This window comes from Andrena cerasifolii, chromosome 16, assembly GCF_050908995.1.
Source record: "Andrena cerasifolii isolate SP2316 chromosome 16, iyAndCera1_principal, whole genome shotgun sequence".
Lineage (NCBI taxonomy): Eukaryota > Metazoa > Arthropoda > Insecta > Hymenoptera > Andrenidae > Andrena > Andrena cerasifolii.
The window spans coordinates 6,807,191-6,833,067 of NC_135133.1; the positions used below are offsets into that span (position 1 = coordinate 6,807,191).

Below are 25,877 nucleotides of genomic sequence, written 5' to 3' on the forward strand. Positions count from 1 at the left end.
TTTTTTTCTAAGAATTTCTTGATTTTAATATTTCATTTCGTTTAATTGTTGCTCATTGGCATTTTTATCGTTTATTGCACCATACAATAAATAAAATATATATATATATGTATGTAATATAAATATGATATATTCATAACATCAGTTCAGAAATGAATTTAATAATCAGTTTGTCCCAGCACACTGTACATAATCCTCTTGAAGCTATTACTTTGGTGGATCTTTTCACCGTCGTCGTCGTGGACGTTGACCTAAAAAAAAGAAAAGGAAGACGTCAATATCCTCTAGCATTTGAAACGAGCATGATCGTCGGTAAGCTAACAACATGCTTGATATGCGTCATGCATTCCATTACGAGTATTTTATTCGATCAATATTTCGTAGGTTCAATATTAATTCAAGAGATTTGATAATTATCTATACTCGTTTATGGACGATCAATTGGTACACGCGACTTTCTGCAACACCGCAGAATGTCTCGTGCGTAGAAGCAGACACGTGCGTGTCATATACACAAATTACACGTACAAGTCGGTGTAAATTTTAGTAGTCGTTGATGCGATCCTTTATAAAAGGGAGAGGGAAGGGACGTCTATGAAATCCACCCTTTATCAAATAAACGTTAACTATTAATTTGTCGTCATTTTGACATAAAAATGTTAACAGGTCGAGCGTAGAAGGAAATAAAGAAGACGTACGATCGATCTATTAAAAACGTTGCCGATACTTGTGCATAATGTGATATGTATATTGAAGAAAGATAGTTGCATCCATTACATGCGGTTCGTGCAAGTGCATGCTAGCATGATCACATGAACGGTGAACATCCAGATAGGACAACTTTTCTCTTTCACTGTAAGATACATTTACATGTTTATATACTTACGTATGATCCAGCAGGACTCTTCGGTCGAGCTTGGTATACCTGAAAGCAGTTTGTGCTCGGGTGAGGGAACTTTCACGCGGGATTTCCGAGGCTAGTAACCGGGAATTGATAGAAAAAGCAGATACATACCCTATTTTGGTTGACTTTGTGCGGCGAGAACACACCGGTGCGCGCCGGTTGTCTGACTTCCTGCACTGTGTCGCCGAGTGCTTCTTCCTGCAGAGCCTTGTAAGCCTCGCTCTTGCTTGGGTCGTACTTCATCGGTTTCTTCGGGCTGTACCGTTGTATCGCATGTGTACACACGGACTACCTTTAATTCGTTTGCTTCGCGATTCTGTCAAATCTGTTAGCAGCAGCCAGGGTTATATCGCTAATTGCTTGTTCGAGAGCGACAATCGGACCGCCTCCGTGCCCGTCTCGTTAATCTAATCACACATACGTCCTAGCTCGATGCTTGGTGCCTTTTCTCGAGGATCACGCCCCGTATCTCTTTGATCACCTGACTCAGTCCTGTCTCCAGATACTAACGTTACTGTCTTTCTGTATCAGGGCCCGGTAGCAGCCGTGCGCGACGTGATTCGTGATGACTAATCGGGAGTAACTTCGAACAGGACTGATTCGTTCGCTCGCTTCCGCACCTTCTTCGTTTCCCGATCAACCGCAGGTATCGCGGATCGTTTCAAATCACGGTTTGTAATTCTCGAGAATTGCTGTTGTTACGTAAGCATCGAAATTAGTAAGTCTAATTATTCCCACGTGTATTTACTATGATTAATTATTGATTACTTTCTACTGTACACCATGCAACGATATAGGATTGTTATTTAACAAACTCTTCCGAGGTTTGTTCTCTAACTCTGCCGTCGGTTCCGCCGTAACTAATCGGGGCCACTACAACAAACTGCAATAGTTACTTCGCGATCCTAAGTACGATCCATAAACGATAGAGACTGAAACAGTAAAGTTCAAACACGTTGTACGTCGCACGCTTATCGAGAACTCTATCAACGTTCAGTGGTCACGTTCGCTCGTCCAACGGGGAGAGGGAAAAAAGAATAAGAAGAATAGAGAAAGAATTGGACGGCAGAGATCGTGACCAGTGAATAATCTACGCGATGAATCTACCGTACGAGAAGCATCGAAAGAACATCTCGTGCTAAGTAGATCTATTAATTGGGCTTATTGAATTGCGGCCACACGTTCTTGGAGGAGGCGGCCTTGGCCTGCTCCTTCAACATTCTCGCTTGCTCCTGTATTTCTTGTTTCTGTTTCACGAAGGAAAAGTCTATGAAAATTCTGCAAAACAAATAAACCGCTCGTGAGTGTAATGAATTCGGGAGAAACACCTGTCGTGTAACAACCGAACCGCGCTATCTCCCGTTCTACGTCGTCACGATTACGTCCTCTGGTATGTATACGGCGCACGTTTACCTCCCGTAGAAAACTCTAGCAATTCGGAGATTGAGTTGAAATATTCTCGCTAAAAGTATTAGTGTTTAAAGTTAAAGTTCGGTACTCGATATATCGAAAGTCGAGGTTCGATACTCCACGCATCGGAGTCTTCGGACATCGAGTTTCAGTATTACAAGTGTCCAGTGGTTAATTAGCTTGAAGATTATGTTTCTTAGAGTTAATCGTTTGATAAGTGGCAGCATTCAGCAGAAAGCTAATTAATGGTGCGAGCTTTATTACTAATTGTGAGATGCAGGCTACACGGTGTATGTATTGACCGTTCTCTAGTATTTTTAATATTTCTCTTTTAAATGGTATGGTTTTCAGTACTTACGGTATGGCGGATGCCTGGCATTTAATGGTGTCGGCGATATTCTGCTCGGAGTACAGGCCGATCGGAGAATTGAACTGCTTGTGGACTACCTGCGGAGTGAAATTAAACAGGACATTAAAGGGAATGGTTGCGAGGTAGCGGCAGATTAATCACAACGGTATAGTCGTATTCGTTTTTCTTCCTCTCAATGCGTCGCATTAGTTTCTTATGTGTTGAGAACTTTTAAAACTTATTCCTCAGATCGAACGAGTCGAAGGCGTTCCTTTTTCGAGGATACTGCTCGGCTGGTTAATCAGTGGCAAAATATCGATCGCATGCTATATTATCGCTGGCACTCGCAACAAATTTCGAAGATATTTGATCGTTAGAATGTGGAAATCGCCGACGCGGCGGGGATGCGTCGCACGATTTCGCTGAGAGCGGAAGCGTCGTTTGTGGAAGCGGAAGCGATTCGAGAATAAAATGTTGCAAACCTTTGGAACTTCATTCGGTCCCAAGACACGTTGAAGTACCGATTCCGCCACCTAGTCGAAAGTTTTATGAAACACATGTGCAGATTAAACCCAACAGTATGTGCATCGAACGCGCGTATTTTCTTCAGAGTCTTCTATTAGGACTTAGGCATATTAGAAGCGAAAGAAAGAATGGCGTCACCGCGGTTTAACGACAATTTCTCTCTGTTTCAAGAGAACGGATGTAAAGTTTCTACGCGTAGACCGCATTCTCTTCTTTTCTCATTCCGCGCGTTGGAGATTTCTAACACTCACCTTCTGCTTCATAGCAACTTCGGGGTGAGCTGGTTCGTAATGATGAGGTGCCGCTCTGATCATCGGATTCGGATGATGGCGAAGGTAGCACTCCCCGAGTGGAGCATCCTTCTTGATCTTTGCGCCCGGCAAGACCAGAGGAGTCGTGCGGTATGGCTGCAAATTCATTTGTCATTGTACGTAATTACGCCTCGCGATCTCGTAGAACTAGAATATTTAACCAACTACGAATGCCTGAACCGAGAGTTGCTAATCAGATAGGTAGGCGTGGAATGCTCTGCCAGAACGGTGTCAATTACCGTCGAACGAAATCTAAAATAAGCTTTAATAGAGGCCATAGTGATCGACGATGCCTCATTAATTGTCGACACCGTGGCGATAATAGAGCGTGGCTAGCATTTATAAAGCCAACCGAAAATAAGTCCTTGCTAACTCGAAGATATTGTGGCTATTTTCCACGCGAACGGTATGCCGTCGATTAGTCGGAACCGATTCGGCGGTAATAGATGATTGTACGCGAGTATGGGTTCTCTAAACAAAAGGTGCAGGAAACTTTCCCGTTCTATTTGCGTGTAGTCGTTTTGCGTCAATAATGCTTTAGTCGAAGGTGGAAACCGCGAAGCTGGCGATAATTTTGGCAGGTCTGTGAAATCCGGAAGCGCACGCGTGCCACGAAATGCGTATATCGCTTAGCAGTTGTTGGTCCGAAACAAAAGCTGTGTAAAGGGGCTAAAGTTTCGACCACTTGGCTCGCGAATCCGTGCAACAGAAAGTTGCATAAAACCGCAGCGTTACGGGCAAGGCGCCTGCCAACTTTGCCCAGTTATGTCACCTACCGTTCGCTTCGCGGGGAATTACGAAATTATTATAAACGCGACTGCCGCGTTCTTGCCCGTGTCCGAGAGAGAAGAATTGGACCTTGCAGGAACATGTTCCTGTTTACCTACAAAACGAGCGCTCCCTCCATTGGCTGCCGTCATTGCCGAAACACTACAGACTACAGAAATGAGAATGTCAAGTGGAACGGTTTAGAAAGAGCGCGAACCGCAGGATAAAGTTACCCGTCGTATTTATAAAACCCGCTCGCAAGAATAGAAGATCGAAGTGCTGTCCAGCGGACAGTGATTTTATCACAATGGCACGGGGAGACCGATCGGCTTCGCGTTAACGGCTAGAATTGTAGTTAGAAGGATTCCATCATAAATAGGTCGGGAGCATTATTTCCACAGGGCGGGCAACAGTAACTCTTCTCGAAATAGATGAAGGCCCCTAGTCGGCAAAAATAACGTGTATCCCGTGTGCCATGAAATCTGTCTTCGTCGCGTAGACACTTGTCAATGTTCCATCGATTTCTTAGTCAAATCGGAATAGTTCGGAGGAATTTAGAATCTCCTTCAATTCGTCAAATTTGTGCTCATAGAAGTTGCGCCACGCAACAGCTGTTTTCTAATTATTCCTTTTCTCGGTACTCGTGGTGCGTTTGAGAAACACACTGGAAACGAGCGTTTCGCTCCCCCGTGTTACGCGTACAATTTACGACGGTTCTTTTTGAACGCTGACAAAAGAATTTTTAGGTGAAGCGACGATTCGAAAAAGCCAGGGTGACGGGGTGTGGGTGTGTCGTTGTGTCGACCCTCTTCTGTTTGAGTAACCCAGATCTCGTTCACGAAAATAGAATAAGATACCAATGAACGGCCCGTAGCGTGCTTACGCGCGTTTTATTGCATCGTGTTATTAGTCGCTCGTACTCGCGGTGTAATTCTCCTTTCATCCCGGGCGTTCCTCCTCTCGCTGGCTTTTCCACTTGGGGCGCATGCAACGTCGGTGGAAATTTCGTAAAGCTCCCCTCGAGCAGTTTCTTCTATGCCAATGGGACAGCCTTTGAGACCTAGCTCCAGTTCTAGAGATGGTGTCAAGGTTGGCTCGTGGCATAATTCGAGATCTAGATCGTCTTGGGTTACATCTCTTACGGACCCTCGATCTCCCCGATCGAGCAACACTTCGAAACCCTTGGCGCGCAGCAATGACTATGAAATATTCGTCACAGCTTCTCTGGTTTTAGCCTTCGCGTGGCCAGGCATGGAACCCCTTATTGTTACAACACAAGTCTCACACGCTTGATGTCGTTGTGCGGTTTAAAAATAATCCACGAACGAGGGAAGAGGCTGATCCGAGATAAATATCTACGTCCACGGAACAAACGGAACGAGATCGAATTGGAAAGTAGAAACTGATTGTAAATTGTAACAATTGTGTCCTACGACACCCCGTTATTTCAAGATGGGATAGTTTCATTTATACACGGCAGCTAGAACCGTGCTCGTGTTTACTGTTAGTGGCCTTCGTGAAATGTCAAGAGCGCCGATAATTTCAAGTTTCATGTTTTAGTGAAAAGGGAATACACGTGGTTCCTAGAAGAACCAAGTAGGTACAAACCAGGCCCCATAGTCGGCTAAGCAGACCAGGGGACATTGAGCAGTCTAGCAGCGGTTCGTTAAGTTCTGTCAAACAGCCTGGCGATTGTTGGAACGCGGATTATCGATATTCTGGGATACGGTGTGGTTGGTTTGGTTTAATTCAGGTTTCTACGGTTTCGTACCCAGAACACAGCGGCCTCCTCCTCTTTCGGATGGTGCTCGACGGTGTGACGGTAAACGGTGTAAGCCGGCATCGTTTCCTGGTCGAACCGAAGCTCGTTTTCCTGGAAGTGATACGCGTGCGAGGATGTCGGCTAGTCTCTCCTCTGTTCCTTCGTTTCCACCGAGGAGCTGGCACTTTTTCTCCCGTGGACCCCTCTTGAACGAATATTCGCTAACGCACTGGCTCGTTGCGCGGGCGGCACTAACTCTGGTCTTTTCCACGCGACTCCTCTCGCGCTCTTTCTTCTCCTCTCCCGTATTACCGACGTATCTCGATCACTCCTACGTTTTGCCCTCTTGATCGGCTATACGATCTCTTTGCCCTCGACCGCCCGCTTCCAAATCTTTTGCGCAGCTATTCGGGACACCCTCCGAGCTCTTCCTTCGCCCAAGTGATCCTCCTTCCGACGTGCCCCACGTTCGCACCTGCCTAGGTAATTAGTTTTTATTCCCAACCCATTTGTTCGTATTTTTGATCGAGTGCGTCGCACTTGGATTTCGACCAAAATCTTGAGAAGCCTGACGAATATTACGCTCGAAGGACGGACCGCCGTTCAAGGCGGCTGCTTCTACAGTTACTCATCTCGCAGGACGTTCAGTGTACGAATTTAAATAGGAATGGGTCCTTTGCACGCTGGCCGGGCCATCTTCGCAGATCCCGCTGTCCGGTGGTAGGTATACAGCTTTACCACTAATGCGTCTTTCGTTCCTGAAACAAGTATCGCCGATTCGAAGCACCGAGGAAAGTGTTTTTCTTGGCAGCGCCACTTTCCGCGATAAACTGGACGATAGTCGTTTACGAGTATGCACAAGACTCGATTGCCAAGTGTCCGATAAATCTCCAATTCTCTTCTTCTTTCAGTCTCGCTCCCTTGACCTGCTGGAATCGAATGGAACACCGGGGTTTCGATCGAAGATTCTTCGAAAAGGGACGTATCGTTAATTGTTCGACGAAAGCGATGCCATCCAGCTAGATCGCGGGCCATTCCGTTTTCAATTTATTTGCTAGAAGAATAAATGCTTGGGGACGCAGATTGCGATGGAAGTGATGTTCCGAAATCGTCCTGGATCGCGTAGTATTGGATCGGAGCAGTGGTTTCGATGCAAAAGCGATATTTATAGCGTGGCAACTGCCTCTACGTGGACTTTCCGGCATCGCTGCGGGCCAACAAAAATATATTCACACGTCGGATGTTCGGCGAATAAAGGCGTTTCCGAACTTATCGCGGAACTGCGGCGGCGTGCTCTTCCTGGTGCTACGATTCACTTCAATTTCACCGTGCTGGCACGTTCTTAGACCGAACCGAGAATGCGATCCAGCGAGAGGGCCAAAGTAACGCGTTCGAGAGACAATCGCGCAGGCAGATGGATTAACAGCCGCACTGAAAGCCAGAGTTGAATGAACAAATAGCCTGGTTGTTCCGACCAAGAGTTAGACCCGTAATTTAATGACTGTGCAGGGAGCTCTGCGTTAGACGCGACTTACATAATAAGTCGGAGCATTAATCTCCGGACAGGCTGGGATTTCTCAGCAATTGTCACTGTGTTCTTTCGTTTAAATCGAAATGGAACGCGACTCGAAGCGGATCCTCGCGGTTTGCCGACAGCTCGGAATAGACCGCGGAAGTAAGGAATTAAATTCGACGAATATTCTGTCAACCTACGCGTGCTACACCTTCGCGGTGATTCCACCGTGAGTTATTGAATTTCAAAGTGCGCGAGTAATTTCGGAGCGGCGATCAATTTGCCAGCTGCGATTCGCTTCGCGGTTTGAAACCCAATAATTCATCGTTGCTTGTACAGCAGCCTCGGGCTCGTTACATACTTTATAGCGGTTCGTTCAAGAGCGTTACCGTTTCGAATCGAGCCTATCCGCAGGGTAGTCTGTCTCTGTTTCGTAAAATATTAGGGAATCGCCACGATATAGAACGGTTGGCTTTGCGGATAGGCTGGGATCAACGGAGAGAGCAGGCCATGTCGTATCGGTTGAAATAGCACGTATAGAGTCTTGCTCTATACTTAGCGAGTAGATTTGGCGTTCGCCCGCATAATTTCGTTAGAAGTTGTCAATTCCCGTTGGGCCGCTCAAGAGTGTTCGGCTTCGGTCCATTATTCAGGGCCGTGTGTTTAATGTTTAATCCCTTTAACAAAAAGGAACTCGAGTCGGATCGCCCAATTTCCTTGTCAGTTCGATAGTAGATTCCCGGCGTGATATTTGCGGATCAACGAACTCCCCAGGAAGTTTAAACTAACCAGGCCGCGTTTACAAACTCGATTTCAGGAATAAAATGCCCCGTTCGCTTCCAAGAACTGCACCCGACACAGAGTATAAATGGTGATTGAGATCGGCCGAAATGCATCCGCAGGCCGCGCGCGAGCATTAGGGAATAGGGATAGATCGGTGTTGTTTTCGAAAGCACTCTAAGTCGGCGCCGGGCTTGGCGGATTTCTTTACGACGGTAAAGCAGCAGCGAGCAACTATTTTCAAATAGCGAATACGGCGGTGTCATCTTACAAGATAATCGTCCTCGGTTGGACAGGCCCTAAGCCGAGCCGCGAATACGCGGCGCGCCAATTTATCGCTGTTCGCTCGCTCCCGCGCGAACGTCGTAGCTGAAAAGTGCATTTATCCGATGTACCTGCGACAAATAGGCTTTCTCCTCGCGAATCTCATCGAGGTGCTCGTGGGGCAAGGTGAAGCAATCCGACGGAGTCGTAGGACGGCTGTATTCCTCGAACGTGGGTGGTGGCACAGGGCTCTTGGGCAATTGCGGCGGTACCTTCGGCTGTCTGGTTCTGTGCAGCGAGATGGGAAAGCATCTTACACAACGAGTCGGCGTAAAGAGGCTTCCTCTAACGAGAGCCTCGGCGCGTACTCGACAAACGCTCCCTCGAGCTCGCATCGCGCACAGATGCATGTACATGCTCAAAGGCAAATTGCGATTCGCGGATTAGGCCACGCAGAGCCTCGATGTTAGAGACACAAAAGCGTATTAGCTTGTTTCCTCTTGGCTAAAAGCTAACAGGTTTAAACTCTCCGCGCAGTATGCGTCTGCTTCTCGGCATTAAAGACCCAAAGCGTTGCGGGTGTAGATGCGCGACGAGAGGAAGCGATTGTCGAGAGAACGGCGATGATTTGTTGATGCGGTGAGCTTGTACGTTAGGCGCTTCGATTAATGCATAGGGAAGAAGAGATAGAGAGGGTAGAGGTGTTAATGTGAAGGGTTAATAGTGACGTTATGTAGCGGCAGTAGCGCAGCGGCAGTGATGCGACAAACGGAGCGCATAATACTAAAGGTGGAATTGCTTTCTGACAGACTAGTGACCGCAGCCCTGTTGCCAATGTGCGACTCGATAATCGGAGGTGACTTGGTGGTAATGTTGATACGAGATGCACTCGACGGCTCAGACCTTTCGACTACAAGCTTTATAGATTCAGAGGTTTGGAGGAGATTCTGGGCGTCTACGTGCCTCACGTCTCGCGCGTCGTAATCGTCGATTTTCCTGATCACGTCACCCCTCTGGAGCGCCTCGTTCTCCGACTGCGAACAGAAAAATCAAATTCCCATCATCTCAACGTCCACCACACGCTGTGCAACTTTCAACGCTAAGCGCTGTTCTCTCACAGCTATCGCGCCAAAGCAACAAGCACGAGCCCCGTACGATTTAATTATATTAGTCGCGTGAAGGGTAAACTATTAGAGAATATGTATAATTGTGTATAGGTCCGTGGCAAACAGTAGCTCTGATTACAGATAAAGGAAGGGGTTCGATGCATGCAGTAACGCAGAATTATAGAATTATGCTGCAACGATAAAAACGTTTGGACGGTGTCCAGGCGTGTTTATGGCCTCTCCCTTCTGCCCTCCGATCATCGTGCCAAAAAGAAGCAGCCGAGACGATGAAGAAGATGCACGAGATTGGGCCACACGTGACAGGTGGATGTGTAAGCAATGCATTAAACGGAGGGAAGCTTCTAAATTGGAATTATGCTATCGGCCGGAATTCGCTTGCGGCGCGAAGCTTTGATAATCGGCTAATCGATCTCGTGCTCGGAGCACAGCAGGTAGACGACTTTGGTGCGATTTCAATTAGAAGAAAGCCTGCTTTAGGAATTCGTGCGCGGCGAGAGAGATAGAACGCGCTCGTATCTGTTTAACATTATGCCACTGGCAGGAGGCCGTTCACGGATAGAAAATAATCTCGATCTCCCGTTGCATGCGCTTTCGCGGTACCATCCAATAATAACCGTGTCCGCGGAGTAACGGCGTGATTATTACTGCAGGTATCGTCGAGCAAACGCTGGCTGGATTAAGTGAAATGGAAAGAAAGAACTCACGCGGGTGACGACGATCGGCGTGCCCAAGTCAGCGCCTCCGGCGATACGTATTCCCCAGGGTTTGCCGGTGCTGGATCTCTTAAGCTTCAATATCACCGTTTGTTTCCTCGTCATGCTCTACTCCGTCTGTCACAACAACGCAATCGCGTGTTTAGAACGGTCACAAACCGGGAGGAGAACCGACTGCTGCTAGGCCGGGAGCCGAACGCGTGCCGCGGGCTGGCAAAGTGAGAATGAAAGAAAGAAAGAGCGAAACGAAGAAAGGAGCTAGACAGGCTGGCGAAATTGTCGAAAGGGATCCGAAGACTATATACGATTCAGCGACCAGCCGGGGGGAAATATCTGCCGTGTAAGCCGCGCTTACGCTCCTTACTGGCAAACGAGAACTACTGGCTGCACCACCACTTCATTTTGACAAGCTTTACTTCTGCGAGCTTAGTTACCCAACTACCGGCCCGCCGCTTCTGCTATTCTGGCCCCATTTCGAATTGGCATACCCCGTGTATTGTTCTGGCCCGACCTGCACTCGTTTCTCTGGCATTTGCGACCTCCCTGACTTTGCTGCGTTTAACCATGGGCGCGGATAGTCTCGTATCGAAACCCGATATTAACTAATTCGCCCGCTCTTAACGAGCTTCCTCCGGATTGCAGACTAATCGCCGCTGCTGCGAGACATTTCGGATCTAGAGAGGCCCGTAAACAATTTGCCCGATACGTACACGCGCACCGGGAAACTCTTAAAACGCGCTCCTTCGCTTGAAAACGCACCGCACTATTCAGTATTTTAACATGCAAACTTACGTTGTGCGTGTAACAGGTCTGCAGAGTATCAGGTAGTGTCGACGGGCGTAGGATGAATGTAAAGAATTGTTTCTGAGCGTGAGTCGATCGACACATTCGTACACTCACAGTGGGTTTCCTTTTTAAATTAACGAAGGAGAGACGCGCGGCCGTGGATCACACAGAACTGTAATCTCGAAAGAATTGGTGCAGGATGAGAGATAGTCTACGAGAGAAACTTCACCGTGTATCACAGAGGAGAGTCGAACGAAGGAGAATGGATGGTTCTTTCGTAGTGCCCGCGTACTCACGTAGGTTTCGTAAAAACTGCTTATGGAGAACTTAAAGGCCATTTTCCCTCGCTTCGACTATCTCGGATCAGCTCTCCCTTTTCCCTCGCGGACGTGCTTTCACCGAGTGACGTCTGCGAGCGCCCGAAAGCTTCTCTCCCCTATGTGGCTTCGGTCTAATTAGTTTGGCTGCACTGTGATTAATGAGACTAGATCAGGAGAGAAAGAGGAAGAGCAAAAGAGAGTGCCTGCGACGGAACGAGAGGAGGACAGCGTACGTAAGTTTGACTTAAATTAGCAACCTATAGCGCGAAAGGTTAGTCAATCATAGTCTCGAGACTGCACCGTTCTAGTGACTCATTTATCTCGATTTACACGATCCTAAGAAAGTGTACGCGTACCTATCGCCGGCGTCGGTTGATATGCAGATTGGCAATACCAATGACCCATTAATTCGGACGATACGGATTGTTAGCCTCTAAGAATGGACCCACGATGAGGGGTGAAGCTTGTAAAAAGAGGATTAAGTCCTATCCGGGACGTGCTTTGCTTGTGATTATTATCTCTCCAGGTCCATATCAAATATATATTTATTCCCGTCCATAGTAAAAGGCGGTCTTCAAAATCGAACAAGATTGTATCACGTGCAGCGAATATTCCACGCGATGATGTTTAAATATCTTGCAAAGGGGAATGCCATTTCTTCTCATAAATATTCTTCGGTGATTGCTCTGCTAATGACCATTCGCCGAACTTCGCTGGTCCCAGCACCAATCTCGTACAATTTCGCGTCCCTTAAGAATCTTCCAGTAGGGTAGTCATTTATATAGCCGTTCCCACCTAACGCACCATGCACAAATTCAGATAACACGGTCGCAGTCGACGACATTTTCACATAAGATTTAATTGAGTTCATTTACCGAGTATTTGGATCGCGTCTAAGGCAACCCTCGTAGCACATTCGGCGGTGTAAAGTATGACCGCTGCACAGTCCTTCCGATTCGCGTGCCCTGCATCGCAGGACCTCGCAACGGAGTACAAGTAACTCCTGCAAGTGCTCAGACTCGTGTACATGTTTGCTAACATTCCCTAAAACATCATTGCCATTTTATGCGCAGGTCCTGGAGAGTTACGCGATAACGATGCTACGATATCGTACCTGTACCAGTTGAAACTCCGCGATGCGTTTTCCAAATTGCTTTCTCGTGTGTGCGTAATCGAATGCCACGTCGCAACACGCCTGGATAATTCTGTCGTTCAATGGATTAAGTACAGTACAGCGTTACGAGAGATTCCGTCAGGTATACTATTGAGAAGCTGGAGAATTCTTACCCCAAAGGACCACCCGCTAGTATCAGCCGCTCGAAATCTAGACCACTGAAGAGAACGTATATTCCTTTGTTCACTTGCCCAAGTACATTTGCGGCTGGAACTTTGCACTCTTGGAAGACAAGTTCGCCAGTGTTAGAACCTCGCATGCCCAATTTATCTAACTTCTGAGCCGTACTGAAGCCTTCGAAGCCCTTCTCGACGATGAACGCCGTGACCCCGTGCTGCGGCTTCTCCGCCTTTGGGTCCGTTTTCGCATAAACGATAAGAGTCTCGGCATCGGGGCCATTGGTGATCCAAAATTTGCTGCCGTTTAAAACGTAATGATCGCCCTTTTTATCGGCTCGCAGCTTCATGGACACCACGTCGGATCCAGATCCCGGTTCTGACATAGCAAGTGCGCCGATGTGCTCTCCACTACATAGCTGCATCAAAATTCGATACTTCGCATCAGTAAATTCAAGATAAAATTGCGTGCATTACCTTCGGCAAATATTTGTGCTTCTGTTCTTCTGTGCCATTTCTGTGTATTTGATTGATGCACAAATTCGAGTGCGCGCCGTAGCTAAGCCCTATAGCCGCCGATGCTCTGCTTAATTCTTCCATAATAATAACGTGGTCCAAATACGTGCCTCCTGTACCTCCATATTCTTGCTTTGCTGTTATACCCAGTAAACCTAATTCGCCGAGTTTCCTCCAGAATCCCTGCAATATAATGTTTCGGTAATGCACACCCTTGGATCCGTGCATCGCGCATTTTCTATTTCTTCTCTACCTACTCGGAGATCGTCGAAATTGTTCGTCCTGTCGATCTCGTTCGCTTTTGGGGCTAGCTCCTTTTGCGCAAAATTAAAGACCAATTGTCGCAGCTGTAGGAAATCCACATAGTTTTTTAAAACATTTAAGAATCGAGGATGGAATTTCGAATATTTTCAACGGGACAAGATTTAAATTTAAAAGATATCGATCCACGATCTTCGATCAATCGTGAAAGAAACGTATGCGCGCGCAAGCGTAGAGTGCGGAATGACCTTTTTACAATGACGTAGTTGAAAGTTTACGAACCTCCTTCTGTTGATCATTTAATCCAGAGATATTGTCATCTATCTTGTAATACTGCGAAGACTGTCTTGCACAGAAGTTAACGCTCGCTTTTGAGAAGTTCTGAACAAGTGGTCTCGTCACTTTACCAACGTAATGCATCATATTTCTAGGATTCCGTATTTTACCGAGTAGTTTTCACAATGTTGTATTGATAAGCCCGTAAACGATTGAGAAAAAACATGATAAGAGTAGCCAAGTATAGTTGGTGAAATAAGTTTATGTGTATAATTTCTGCTGCAACGTCATCAGCTATTTAGCTGTTTAGCATATCACTGCATATCACAATCGGTACACTTTGCGCTCTAATATACACATGCATTTGTATACGTAAACAATGACTGAATGCATTTTTATTTTATAATACAGTCGTGCAAATATTTTCTTAATTTTACAATTCATGTACTATTTGCTGCTATTTAATGTTAGTTCATTGATGACATATGTATATTACGTTCAACGTTTTACGTTTGTAGGGTTAGTATGCGATGTATGTTTACCGCCTGAGTTCGGAGGGATTCGGCTGCACTGGTGGAGGGGGAAATACCTACAGAGCGGTGGTAGCGTGACTGACGCAGGCGCAGATCATGCACTCATTATTCCCCCTCCATCAGTGCAGCTGAATATCTCCGAACTGTGCTTACCGCTTACCGAAGAATATTGGATGGACAAGAGGTTAAGATGCGTTGACAAAACAATTTTTTTAATAAATATTCTTTGACTTGCGACACAACAACTTTGCGGCACAACATATATTGAAAAATGGGCGAGATGAAGATGAATAGTCACGATGGTATTAAGTCGGAACAGAAATATAACAAAGTAGTGAAACATATACAGGTACGAGAGAGGTTAACGGTTTTGTACATTTTAATCTAGTAACGTTATAAGATGTCGCATTTTTACAGGATAAGTGGAAACTTGTGCCCGCCTTTCTCAAGGGAAAAGGTCTCGTGAAACAACACATTGATTCCTTTAATTATTTTATAAATGTAGAGATCAAAAAGATCGTGAAGGCGAACGAGAAAGTGCTAAGCGACGCCGATCCCTTGTTTTATGTAAAGTAAGCTGTGTTTCCTTGTCTATTGGTAGTCTGTAGTACATTTTGTTGTTTACTAAGCCGATCTACCTTTTACTATAGGTATTTAAATGTACACGTTGGCTCGCCTAATGTCGAAGAAGGATTTAACGTGACTCGCTCTACTACTCCGCATGAATGTCGGTTAAGAGATCTGAACTATTCCGCTCCCATTACAGTGGACATTGAGTATATCAGGGGTCATCAACCAATAATTAGAAATAATTTATTGATTGGAAGGTAGAAGCTTGGCAAATATATGTAAAATGTTAACAACTAACTATGGTGACTTAAATCGATTCTTGCTTTTCAGAATGCCTATCATGTTGAGAAGTTCGAACTGTGTATTGACTGGAAAATCTCATTTCGAATTGGCTAAAATGAACGAATGCCCGCACGATCCCGGTGGTTATTTCATAATAAATGGGCAAGAGAAAGTGATTCTTATACAGGAGCAAATGCTTAGAAACAGAATTATTTTAGAAGAAGATAGTAAAGGCTGTATCGTTGCATCTTGTAACAGCTCGACTCACGAAAGGAAAACCAAAACCAATATTGTGGGTAAAAGTGGGAAGTATTACATGAGGCACAACATTTTTCAAGATGATATACCCGTGGCCATAATATTTAAAGCAATGGGAATTGTGAGCGATCAAGAAGTTATGCAACTGATCGGTACAGAAGAAGAGTTTATGAAGAAATTTGCACCCAGTTTAGAGGAATGCCACGTCTTGAATGTTTTTGCTCAGAATCAAGCGTTAAGGTTTCTCGGTAATAAGAGAAAGCAGAAGCGGTATATAGTAGTAAAATCCAGCATCACGGACGAGATGAAAGACATACTAGCGACCAACGTTTTATCTCATGTTCCTGTCGTAGATTTTAATTTCAAAATGAAAGCAACCTACATTGCCTTGATGATTCGCAGAGTAATGAAAGCGCAATCCGATGGTAAACTTGTAGACGATAGAGATTATTATGGTAATAAACGATTAGAATTGGCTGGCTCTCTCCTATCTTTGATGTTCGAAGACTTGTTTAAAAGATTCAATTGGGAGTTGAAACAAATCGCTGACAAGAATATACCGAAAATTAAAGCAGCACAATTCGACATTGTGAAACATATGAGGCAAGATCAAATTACCAATGGATTAGCTTTTGCCATATCTTCGGGTAATTGGACTATTAAACGATTCAAAATGGAACGCCATGGTGTTACACAAGTACTGTCTAGGCTCTCTTATATTTCGGCGCTTGGTATGATGACGCGGGTTAATTCTCAGTTTGAAAAGACGAGGAAGGTGTCTGGACCCCGTTCGTTGCAGCCATCGCAATGGGGAATGTTATGCCCCAGTGATACTCCCGAAGGAGAAGGTTGTGGTTTAGTAAAAAACTTGGCTCTTATGACACATATTACTACTGAAATTGAGGAGGAGCCGATCGTGAGATTAGCGTTTAATTTAGGGGTGGAAAATGTTAATATCCTTGGTGGAGAAGAGATTAATAATAAAAATGTTTACATGGTTTTTCTGAATGGTAATATTTTGGGTATAGTCAAGAACTACCAGAGACTGGTAAACGTCTTCAGATTGCTCCGTAGAAAAGGCCTTATAAATGGTTTTGTGTCGATATACACGCAGCATCAGCACAGATGCATTCAAATCAGCTCTGACGGAGGAAGATTGTGCAGACCGTATATTATTGTGCAACACGGGCAACCTCTTATACAGGAAGAGAATATAAAACTGCTGGAACAAGGTGTACGAAGTTTCGAGGATTTTCTACAAGAAGGTTTGATCGAGTATTTGGACGTGAACGAAGAAAACGATAGCTCCATCGCGTTCAATGAATCGCACGTCCACGAGAAGACAACGCATTTAGAAATTGAACCATTTACGTTACTTGGAGTTTGCGCTGGACTGGTACCGTATCCTCACCATAATCAAAGTCCACGAAATACTTACCAGTGTGCTATGGGTAAACAGGCAATGGGCACTATTGGCTATAATCAGCGCAATCGTATCGATACATTGATGTACAACTTAGTGTATCCACAAGCGCCTATGGTGAAATCCAGAACCATAGAATTAATTAATTTTGATAAATTGCCCGCCGGCCAGAATGCAACGGTTGCCGTTATGTCCTACAGTGGTTACGATATCGAAGACGCTCTCATCTTAAATAAGGCATCGATTGACAGAGGATTTGGAAGGTGTCTAATATATCGGAATGCAAAATGCACGTTAAAAAGATACGCTAATCAAACGTACGATCGAATAATGGGTCCATTAATAGATTCGAATAATAAGAAGCCTGTTTGGAAACACGATATCATCGATAGCGATGGAATCGCTGCTCCTGGTGAAATGGTGGAAAACAGAAAGGTAATTTCTGGCGATCGATATTTATGAATGAAGTTTAATGTTCTTTTAATGCGATCGATCTGATCGTTCTCCGTTTTCTGTGATAGGTAATGGTAAATAAATCGTCGCCCTCTGCGAATATCGGTCCAGTGAACTCTGGTAATGTACAAACACAAACGGAGTACAAAGATGTCCCAGTTGTCTTCAAAGGTCCTGTTCCTGCATATATCGAGAAGGTCATGATTTCTAGTAACGCGGAAGACGCGTTCTTGATTAAATTATTATTAAGGCAAACTCGGAGACCTGAGATCGGTGATAAATTCAGTAGCCGACACGGGCAGAAGGGTGTAACTGGTATGCGCTTTCGACAACCCCTCATTATTTATACTTTTAAACACATTTTTTCATGTCTGACCTACTGTGTATGCGTAGGCTTGATCGTGGAGCAAGAAGATATGCCATTTAATGATTACGGTATATGTCCCGATATGATTATGAATCCGCATGGTTTTCCTTCGCGTATGACAGTCGGGAAATTGATAGAATTGCTCGCTGGGAAAGCTGGTGTCGTAAAAGGACGGTTTCACTATGGCACTGGTATGTTCAGTCATAAATCTTTTTCACAACTGTGATAACAGTAATTTATAGCGATACCGTCTGCTTTTTCAGCTTTTGGTGGTTCGAAGGTGGAAGATGTTTGCGAAGAATTAGTAAAGCACGGTTACAACTATTTGGGTAAAGACTTCTTTTATTCCGGTATTACGGGGGAGCCATTGCAGGCGTATATTTATTCTGGACCAGTAAGTTGGTGATACGTTAAACCCTTTTTAAAGTATACAGTTCTATCATTCTATAAATGTATCTCGTAATGCAGGTTTATTATCAGAAACTGAAACATATGGTACAAGATAAAATGCATGCTCGTGCTCGAGGACCAAGGGCTGTATTAACGCGTCAACCAACCGAAGGTCGCGCTAAAGAAGGGGGCTTACGTTTGGGTGAGATGGAGAGGGATTGTTTGATCGGATACGGTGCTAGCATGATGTTGATAGAGAGACTCATGATATCCAGTGATGCGTTTGATGTTGATGTATGTAATAAATGTGGTCTGATGGCGTATAGTGGTTGGTGCCACAGTTGTCGCTCCAGTTCGTGTGTTTCTACGATTTCTATGCCTTATGCTTGTAAGTTACTGTTCCAAGAACTCCAGTCTATGAACATTGTACCACGTTTAACATTAAAAAACTACTGCGAATAATTTTTATACATTTCAAACGGCACCTTACAAGTTATAGCAGGATAAAAGTCATTAAAAGTAATCCGTATATACGTCTGATACGTACCGTTATTTATTAAGTAAATTATAGGTACTTTTGTACTGGAAGACATCGAAGTATTGGTCCTTGAAAATAGTTAACGTGTCGGTGATTAACCGCGTTACACGAGATCGTAACGTATCGAGGTATTAGCAAGTATATCTCGCGGTTTACATTCAAGCGAAGCTCGATATGTGTGTAATATATTAACAATTTAAGTTTCATTCATTCATATGAGAGGTTCTGCGTGTAGATGCATCTCTGGATTTTCAATATACTTCTTGCTATGTATTAATCGTAATTCAATTCTCTTTGCAGGCTGTGATTCCTTATCTTCGCTCGCTAATAAGGATCGAAACAGAACATTATTATTTTTTTTTATGTTTCTACAGGAATAAATAATTTAAATAGACTACCTTGGGAATGTTCATAAGTTTTGCGTAGAACCATGTGTAGAGAATTCACAGTTTTTTCGAGCGCATCTCGTATATTGTCCTGCAAATATGTGTGAGCTAAAAACAGAGCGGCGAAAAGGTCTCCCGAGCCCGTGAAATTAGTTGGTAATTTCGGAATGTTGATTTTTATTAACGTGTTATCTGAAATCAGTCATTATGTTTAGAGAAGTTTATATCTTGTTTCAGAGACTAGCTGTATTATCTCGGTACCTTCTGTTGTGCTGACTATAGCTGTTAGTTTGTTATCAATTTCTGTGGATGAGACAGCCACTGTCCGAGGACCAGCTTTATGCAATTCTTTCACAGCATTTTGTAATTCAGACATTGTGTCGATTTTTATACCAGTTAGTAATCTGGAACAATTAATACTCTAAATCCTCCTTCTCCTTGATTCACTTTAAAGATACAAAATTCTGTGGCGTACTCTAGTTCAAATTGATTTGGTGTTAAAATATCTGCCAGTGGTACTATCTCGTTCCTGTAGATATCCTTAAGTGCATCAGGAACATACATTACCCCATTGTCTCCCATAACAGGATCGCATACTTTCAACAAGAAATCCATGATTAATGTGAAATCAGCTATTCCGATTGTTATATCTTATATTTATACTCATTTACCATATACAAGATCAGGATTTTTATCTTTCAATGCACGAACCACTCCTGCTATTCTCTTTAAAAAAGAAGCAGAGCCTACATATCCAGTGAGTAAATGAGTGTAATTGTCCAAATCATTCTGTGCTAGGCCATCCATTAGATCCTCTAAGAAGTAAACTAGTGTTCAGAAGTATGCTTCCTGAAAGAGCTCACATTTTTTGCCCTCTAATTTTTAAAGCAATCTGTCTTACCTAAATCTCTGTCATTTAATACTTGTCCTTTGAAGACCTTGTACCCAGTGTGATTGGACAGTTGCACGGAATTGATTGCATCTACTTCAAAGCCCAGCAACTAAACAAACACATTATCCTTTCATGAAGAAACATAAGAATATCTTTTTCTTTACCAACTAAATAGGTGTGTTACAGAAATTAACGTTCAAAATCATAAATGAGTTTACAAGAAGCAGGAGTATTTCTTGAAAGTCATCGGAGTACAATTAATGGAAGGTGATAAGGGACTGATAGTGGTATCATAAATAGTCTGACTGCGTACGTGAAGTGTTTTTTAGTTTAATAATGCGGGCGTGTATAGTTTACCTGTAACGGAAATGTTGCACTTTTATTGCCAACGTAACCGCACACTACGTGACTTTGTATCGAAAGAATTCGTGGTGTCTTTTTGGAGTTCATGTCGATTATCTGATGCACGTATGTACGCGCACCATTCACGATCCGTCGAATGCACCGAAAACTGGAGAACTGTTTCGTGCGTTGTGCCTCTCGTCGGCGACGAGTCGTCGCCAATAGCGACTCACCATTAATAATGGCCTATTATATAACTTCTTATACAAGCTGTTACAAAATAGGGCAACACGTCCTTCCATTAGTCGAGCTTTTCTCTCCTCTTGTAAGGCAAGCTGTATTTTCTGTAACAGCGAGAATACTTCTTTATGGAAACATCTCTCTACGCAGGAAAATCATGAGAATGCATTTGAAATGCAATTGACAGGAGTGCTACTATTTCTTTAATGCGCGTTTCGTTCTTATCATATTTTTAAAAAGAGTTAAATGGCACGATTGATAAGATGGAATACGCGTTGTATGTACCGATCGAGCAGCTTCGGTAAATACCGTAAATACGAATGCACGATTACACGTTAGTGGCACATCTATGTTCGCTTTACCTCGTGATTTTGTTGTGTGCAGCCAGAAAAGTATGGCGACGTGGGAAGGCGAAAAATTTCGGGAGATCGGGAATGCCGACGATATTGTGGAGAATTTTGATAATATCCTCGTGACGCACGATCTTCAGGATTGCCTTGACGATAGTTTAGACTTAACGAATTTTAGCAAGGTTTACGAACAGAGTGCTGTATTCGATTATGAAAACTATTCGGACGACGAAACTCCTATCGATGAAAGGCTACCTAATGACAACACGACGGGGTAAGATCTCTCGATGTTTTAACGTCTTCTGTCTCTGAGTGAAACGAACCATTTCCCCATTAATCCTTCCTTAGAAAACTACGGAAGATTAACCACCATTAGCAAACTATTCATTTACATAGCAAGCGATATTTTGTATCCCATCCTTATAAGGGTATAACGCATTTTGAAATTAGACCCTTAATTCTTGGCTCTGTGTTATGAACATCGTTACCGATTTGCTGCCAAACATCTGTGTTTCTTAAAGACTTTTTTAAATATGCTTCGCAGAATAGTATTTATTTAACACATATGTTATTGTTTGTCACTTTGCATTAGATGCAAACTATAGTACTACCATTTTCCATCAGGGACTCGTAATTAACCAAAGGATAAATAAAGTTGTACAATTTGACATTCAGACAATTCGCCCACTTGTGCACGCAGAGAAATTTTTTATACAAATTCTGACAACGCGTATTCGTCGATGCATAATTCTGTTTTCTTGACAGAAAATCTTTTAACACAGACAGAAATGATGTAGCGTTAGCATGTTATAAATTTAGCTTATGAGTGGTCACAAATAAGAATACATTCAACCAGATGTTACTCATGCGTGGTATTATATATTAAATTTCTACCGACAAACTTAGTATTTATGTTAGAATACTGAATGTTTATTTCCAGCAACAAGATTTTATAAGCATTGCATTTATTTTCTTTACAGGTCTATACATCATGTCACCAGCCCTCATGAAATTTATATGCGAATTCATGCTGGCGACGATGATCTGTTACCAAACGAGTCCTCGCGTGCAACTATTAAGATCGAGAGCACAGTTCAGGATGCGAGTCAAAAACATATTGGACGTTATACCTGTGAATACGAGGGTTGTAATAGAACGTACAGCACGGTTGGAAATTTGCGTACCCACATGAAAACTCATAAAGGTAAAATTTTTATTATTAAATGACTACATAGTGTTGGAAGCTTTTTGCATTATTATAAAATACGAAATGATCGATACATAGTCAAATGCCGTAAGAGTTGTTTGTACTTCCGAGCGATATAAAGTGTCAATAATAGCGTTTTCTACCGTCTGTAATAATAATTCTTTCATTTGTATAACTGAAAGTAATAGTATGTGCTTTGCATGTTTATATAACTGTATTTATCGTGCTGTACTAATTTGTATATGTTCCTTTTGTGCTTGCAAAGATTGAAGGGAACAAGGTAAGTTTATGAAATATTATTATTATTCACACTTTATGTTTGAAAGAAATGAGAACATAGACAGTGTGTTCGTGCTTTATAAGTTTTTTTTTTATGTATACTCTATTCATTATGAAGTCATCACTGCTGGTATAAAGGGATCGCTTCGACCTGCATGGCTTTCAGATACTGCGAGCAATAGGTAGTCCAGCAAACTTTTTATGTGGAAGGAATTCTCAAAACTTTCAGGCGAGTATCGATTTAAATGTGCAGAACCAAGTTGTGGCAAGGCTTTTCTCACGTCGTACAGCCTAAAGATTCACATTAGAGTACACACAAAAGTAAAACCATTCAAATGCCATCACAAAGGCTGCGAGAAAGCGTTCAATACCCTTTACAGACTGAGAGCTCACCAAAGACTTCACAGTGGCAATACATTCAACTGTGAAGAGACTGGATGTGTTAAATTTTTTACCACTCTAAGCGATCTCAAGAAACATATTCGTACTCACACTCAAGAAAGACCTTACAAGTATGTTTCTTGGTATTTTTAATCGTTAATACGTGCGCAATAGGTGTTATCTAACGTAACATAAATTATGCTTTCAGATGCCGAGAGAAAGGATGTGGGAAAGCTTTCACAGCGTCTCATCATTTAAAAACCCACAAAAGGACACATACAGGAGAACGGCCTTACGTGTGTACTTACGAGAACTGTAAACGGTCCTTTACCACACCTCACAGTTTAAAGAGTCATTTAAAGACTCATAAGAGATCGGCTAATAATGACGAAATGGTAAGTGCTGCGACAGTAAAAGGCAGTACACGCTACCAAATCCATATATTGTACCGCACTGTTTTATTGCAGAAACAACAAGGAAACCTAGACGATAGCGGAAACCAAAGGAACAGTGACTTATTAAAGTCAGAAATCGATGTTGATGAAACAACGTCTAAGAACACCAATGTGCCATCTTATGCTATTATACCATTATCCTGTAATAGTACGCAAAGTAACGAAAGTATAACTTTCATAGCCGCAGAAAGTGCGAATGACCAGTCACCATCCGCGAATATGTTGGACATATTGAGCCGGAACAGACTGAACGAAGAGCTCGACTATAATATTACCACTAAAACTGTCGAGGACTCGAGTAAAACGCCCGAAGTCGCTCTTCTTACATCGGAAAGTGTTATTCTAAACGACTTTAACAAACATGCAATTAATAATTTTAATAATAACGAAGGATACGATAAATTTAAAATATTCAACGAGACGGATGACTCGACTTTACAACAGGAGCAAAATCGACGATATCCCTGTGACTCCTCGACAGAGACACGAGATAATCTGTCGAATAATGTAAAGAAATCTAAATCAATAAATTTGGAGCAGAAGATTATACAGGATGGTTTACAGAACACAATCGCTCACATATCGGAAGGAACAGATTTCACGCGCAGCGCGCAGCAGTACGAGGATCGTGCACCCATTGTCCCACAGTCGAATGTGGAGGCAGCTGTCAACAACAGTAATGCAACGTTGTATAACACGGATACTGTTACTAGTCATGTATCAAATATCATTAGTTCCTCTAGCGAGACTCCACTTCCGCTTTTCGATAGCGGGATAGAAAACTTATCATTTATCAATGATACTTTACGAACTGGATCCCTTAACGAAGTCGAACAGTCATTGGATTCTAGCGTCGCGACAACGCAATCGGAAGCTATTGAATTAGCCATAGCATCTGAAGAAGAAATACCCTCTCCCTGGATAGACGTCATGGCATTAGCAACTCCGTCTGCTTTAAGAAGGCTGTCCTGGTCGGAATTAAATGCTTTTCCAGCGGCGGTTCATTCGCTAGTCGATCTAGTTGAACCAGAACCTTACCCATTGCAGATAGAAAATCAGCTACAGCCACTAGAACGCTTGGATAACGTTAATTTGGTAGACGTGGAAGGCATAACTACGAGCCTCGAAACCACGCATTGCCAGGGGAATGTCGACGACAGGCAAGGGGAAGATACCAGAGAGATAAAAAAGGGTAGAAATGTTTTACAGGAGATTACGGCTGAAGCGGATATATGCAAATGTATCGACTGCAAATGCGATGACCTGCAGAATTGTCAAAATTGCACGAGTAGTGCGACGACGGAAGTTAATAAAAAAGATGCACCGCCTCCTAAAGTAGTAGATAATTTTGTATCTTGTTTACAAAGCGAATGTTTGTGTGACGACGAGTCCGGTGGTTGTGGCTCTTGTTGTGTTGTTATCTGTTTGAAGACATTACAGCAACTGCAAAAAGTATTTAGTCGAAATTGTTGCAAAAGTACTAGCAATGTGTCGTGTTGTAGGGAAAAGCTGTTGCCGTCGTTGATGAAATGTCAGCTAACTAGAAACCAATGAAGCAAACTGTTTTATTATGCACCTAGTCATGGCCAGGAGAACTATATTTTGCATAAATCTTCGTTAAGAATTTGTTATTTATCGTGATTTATAGATTAGCTCGCTTAGCTTTAAACGCAATTTTTTTCACATAAATATTAATTTTAACGAAATGTTACCTAGGACAAATTGAGAGTATGGGACTGTATGTACATACCTGTACTATATTTCAAGAGACTTTGTTACATAGATGCAATATATAGGATGTTACAATACGTTTTATCGCGTGCCAACATATTTGTAGTTTTTCTACTTAAAAATTGTTAAGCATACGACATTGTTGTGGCGTATTTTATCGAAAGGAAAAGCTGCTGCCTTAACGTATCGGAGGGGCAGTGAATTGTTGATATTCTAAATTCCTGTTTATAATTTTCGGACACATAAGCACAAATTACGCAAATTCCCCGTCGGGAGTATAATATGCTTGGTCAATGTTATGCCTATTTTGATGCTTATATGTTAAATATATTGTACATACCATCTACTTTATGTGTAATGACGGTTTTAAACGCGTTTGAAGTTATAAAATTGTACGTATCAATGATATTCATTAATTTATGTGGTATTTATGAAAAGAACCATAGTTTACGATATATGTGTTATGTACCAAATACTGCAGACCCGTGATTGAAACTTGAGAGTAAAATATTTATTGCTTAGGAACTGTCTTCTCTAATGCACAATACTTAGACGAGACCTACGATATGCCAAATAATTAAAGAGATTTAACTTCCGTGCAGCGTGGCATGAAATATTGTTAAATAATGTTATACATTATAGTTTAGAATCACGTTATTCTTCTATGCCATTGTTTGTTATCGAACGTACTCGAGGTGTTCGAAATATTTACGGACGTAAATATTCTATAACAGAGCAGCAGAGTGAATTACCCTATAATTTCAGCACGAAATTGTTCATAATTGTTACGAGTACTTGTTAAATGCGACAAAGTCAAATGTACCTAAATAGTTTTTAAACGAAGAATCAATTTGTTGCTTCACCATTGAGCAAAATTTGACCAACAGATAATAAATTATAATATTACAGCACGTGTTACTTTTTT

General features: G+C 42.9%; 5 protein-coding genes and 1 long non-coding RNA gene across 23 annotated transcripts; 3 read left to right on the forward strand and 3 right to left on the reverse strand.

Annotated features, from left to right (window-relative positions):
* Positions 1–55: 55 nt before the first annotated feature.
* Zasp66 (PDZ_signaling and DUF4749 domain-containing protein Zasp66) lies at positions 56–11,565 on the reverse strand. Of its 14 annotated transcripts, XM_076828892.1 has the most exons (10): positions 10,418–10,810; positions 9,394–9,620; positions 8,718–8,874; positions 3,440–3,595; positions 3,146–3,196; positions 2,673–2,761; positions 1,016–1,160; positions 887–925; positions 529–606; positions 56–251 (listed from the first exon to the last, which is right to left on the reverse strand). In XM_076828892.1, exons 1-9 carry the CDS (start codon positions 10,529–10,531, stop codon positions 544–546), a joined length of 1,041 nt encoding a protein of 346 aa, XP_076685007.1. In that variant the 5' UTR covers positions 10,532–10,810; the 3' UTR covers positions 56–251; positions 529–543. The 14 variants fall into 14 exon arrangements, with proteins under 14 accessions (XP_076685007.1, XP_076685016.1, XP_076685009.1 ...); XM_076828901.1 differs by lacking the exons at positions 529–606; positions 10,418–10,810 and adding an exon at positions 11,509–11,565 and having other exon boundaries at positions 9,550–9,620; XM_076828894.1 differs by lacking the exons at positions 529–606; positions 10,418–10,810 and adding an exon at positions 11,509–11,565.
* Positions 1,915–2,535, forward strand: LOC143377538 (uncharacterized). The gene is made up of 2 exons (XR_013087353.1): positions 1,915–2,046; positions 2,165–2,535. It is a non-coding gene; the product is annotated as an uncharacterized LOC143377538 (long non-coding RNA).
* Pdxk (pyridoxal kinase) lies at positions 2,693–20,518 on the reverse strand. Of its 2 annotated transcripts, XR_013087352.1 has the most exons (9): positions 20,325–20,518; positions 19,977–20,076; positions 19,747–19,890; positions 19,551–19,671; positions 19,337–19,479; positions 19,088–19,267; positions 18,699–19,013; positions 14,569–18,566; positions 2,693–2,853 (listed from the first exon to the last, which is right to left on the reverse strand). XR_013087352.1 is itself a non-coding variant. In XM_076828906.1 (7 exons), exons 1-7 carry the CDS (start codon positions 20,415–20,417, stop codon positions 18,901–18,903), a joined length of 894 nt encoding a protein of 297 aa, XP_076685021.1. In that variant the 5' UTR covers positions 20,418–20,518; the 3' UTR covers positions 18,683–18,900. The 2 variants fall into 2 exon arrangements, 1 of the variants encoding a protein (XP_076685021.1); XM_076828906.1 differs by lacking the exons at positions 2,693–2,853; positions 14,569–18,566 and having other exon boundaries at positions 18,683–19,013.
* On the reverse strand, positions 12,062–14,261 carry LOC143377534 (isovaleryl-CoA dehydrogenase, mitochondrial). The gene is made up of 7 exons (XM_076828890.1): positions 13,882–14,261; positions 13,596–13,685; positions 13,300–13,521; positions 12,820–13,241; positions 12,647–12,737; positions 12,408–12,576; positions 12,062–12,327 (listed from the first exon to the last, which is right to left on the reverse strand). The coding sequence occupies exons 1-7, from the start codon at positions 14,020–14,022 to the stop codon at positions 12,194–12,196; spliced, it is 1,269 nt and encodes a 422-aa protein (XP_076685005.1). The 5' UTR covers positions 14,023–14,261; the 3' UTR covers positions 12,062–12,193.
* Rpiii128 (RNA polymerase III subunit RpIII128) lies at positions 14,617–18,635 on the forward strand. The gene is made up of 8 exons (XM_076828864.1): positions 14,617–14,757; positions 14,826–14,980; positions 15,059–15,235; positions 15,309–17,376; positions 17,463–17,709; positions 17,788–17,952; positions 18,025–18,155; positions 18,230–18,635. The coding sequence occupies exons 1-8, from the start codon at positions 14,680–14,682 to the stop codon at positions 18,611–18,613; spliced, it is 3,405 nt and encodes a 1,134-aa protein (XP_076684979.1). The 5' UTR covers positions 14,617–14,679; the 3' UTR covers positions 18,614–18,635.
* Positions 20,519–20,639: 121 nt separating the features above from the next.
* On the forward strand, positions 20,640–25,863 carry LOC143377533 (uncharacterized). Of its 4 annotated transcripts, XM_076828885.1 has the most exons (6): positions 20,640–20,850; positions 20,934–21,173; positions 21,880–22,103; positions 22,615–22,897; positions 22,975–23,161; positions 23,234–25,863. In XM_076828885.1, the coding sequence occupies exons 1-6, from the start codon at positions 20,813–20,815 to the stop codon at positions 24,773–24,775; spliced, it is 2,514 nt and encodes an 837-aa protein (XP_076685000.1). In that variant the 5' UTR covers positions 20,640–20,812; the 3' UTR covers positions 24,776–25,863. The 4 variants fall into 4 exon arrangements, with proteins under 4 accessions (XP_076685000.1, XP_076685002.1, XP_076685001.1 ...); XM_076828888.1 differs by lacking the exons at positions 20,640–20,850; positions 20,934–21,173 and adding an exon at positions 22,372–22,386 and having other exon boundaries at positions 22,000–22,103; positions 22,552–22,897; XM_076828887.1 differs by lacking the exons at positions 20,640–20,850; positions 20,934–21,173 and having other exon boundaries at positions 21,963–22,103; positions 22,504–22,897.
* Positions 25,864–25,877: the final 14 nt, after the last annotated feature.

Excerpts from the sequence above, each read along its gene's own strand:
- LOC143377533 (XM_076828885.1), top strand. The coding sequence starts at position 20,813 with ATGGAATACGCGTTGTATGTACCGATCGAGCAGCTTCG. Across the intron at positions 22,104-22,614 it reads CCACATGAAAACTCATAAAG|GCGAGTATCGATTTAAATGT; the intron begins GTAAAATTTTTA and ends CAAAACTTTCAG. Across the intron at positions 23,162-23,233 it reads CGGCTAATAATGACGAAATG|AAACAACAAGGAAACCTAGA; the intron begins GTAAGTGCTGCG and ends GTTTTATTGCAG.
- Rpiii128 (XM_076828864.1), top strand. The coding sequence starts at position 14,680 with ATGGGCGAGATGAAGATGAATAGTCACGATGGTATTAAGTCGGAACAG. Across the intron at positions 17,377-17,462 it reads AAATGGTGGAAAACAGAAAG|GTAATGGTAAATAAATCGTC; the intron begins GTAATTTCTGGC and ends TTTCTGTGATAG. Across the intron at positions 18,156-18,229 it reads CGTATATTTATTCTGGACCA|GTTTATTATCAGAAACTGAA; the intron begins GTAAGTTGGTGA and ends CTCGTAATGCAG.
- Zasp66 (XM_076828891.1), bottom strand. The coding sequence starts at position 10,531 with ATGACGAGGAAACAAACGGTGATATTGAAGCTTAAGAGATCCAGCACC. Across the intron at positions 9,621-10,417 it reads CGCCGATCGTCGTCACCCGC|TCGGAGAACGAGGCGCTCCA; the intron begins GTGAGTTCTTTC and ends TTCTGTTCGCAG. Across the intron at positions 3,197-3,439 it reads AAGTTGCTATGAAGCAGAAG|GTGGCGGAATCGGTACTTCA; the intron begins GTGAGTGTTAGA and ends ACTTTCGACTAG.
- Pdxk (XM_076828906.1), bottom strand. The coding sequence starts at position 20,417 with ATGAACTCCAAAAAGACACCACGAATTCTTTCGATACAAAGTCACGTA. Across the intron at positions 20,077-20,324 it reads GTGCAACATTTCCGTTACAG|TTGCTGGGCTTTGAAGTAGA; the intron begins GTAAACTATACA and ends GTGTTTGTTTAG. Across the intron at positions 19,672-19,746 it reads AAATCCTGATCTTGTATATG|TATGCGATCCTGTTATGGGA; the intron begins GTAAATGAGTAT and ends TCTTGTTGAAAG.
- LOC143377534 (XM_076828890.1), bottom strand. The coding sequence starts at position 14,022 with ATGATGCATTACGTTGGTAAAGTGACGAGACCACTTGTTCAGAACTTC. Across the intron at positions 13,242-13,299 it reads AGCACAAATATTTGCCGAAG|CTATGTAGTGGAGAGCACAT; the intron begins GTAATGCACGCA and ends ATTTTGATGCAG. Across the intron at positions 12,577-12,646 it reads CGGAGTTTCAACTGGTACAG|GGAATGTTAGCAAACATGTA; the intron begins GTACGATATCGT and ends ATGATGTTTTAG.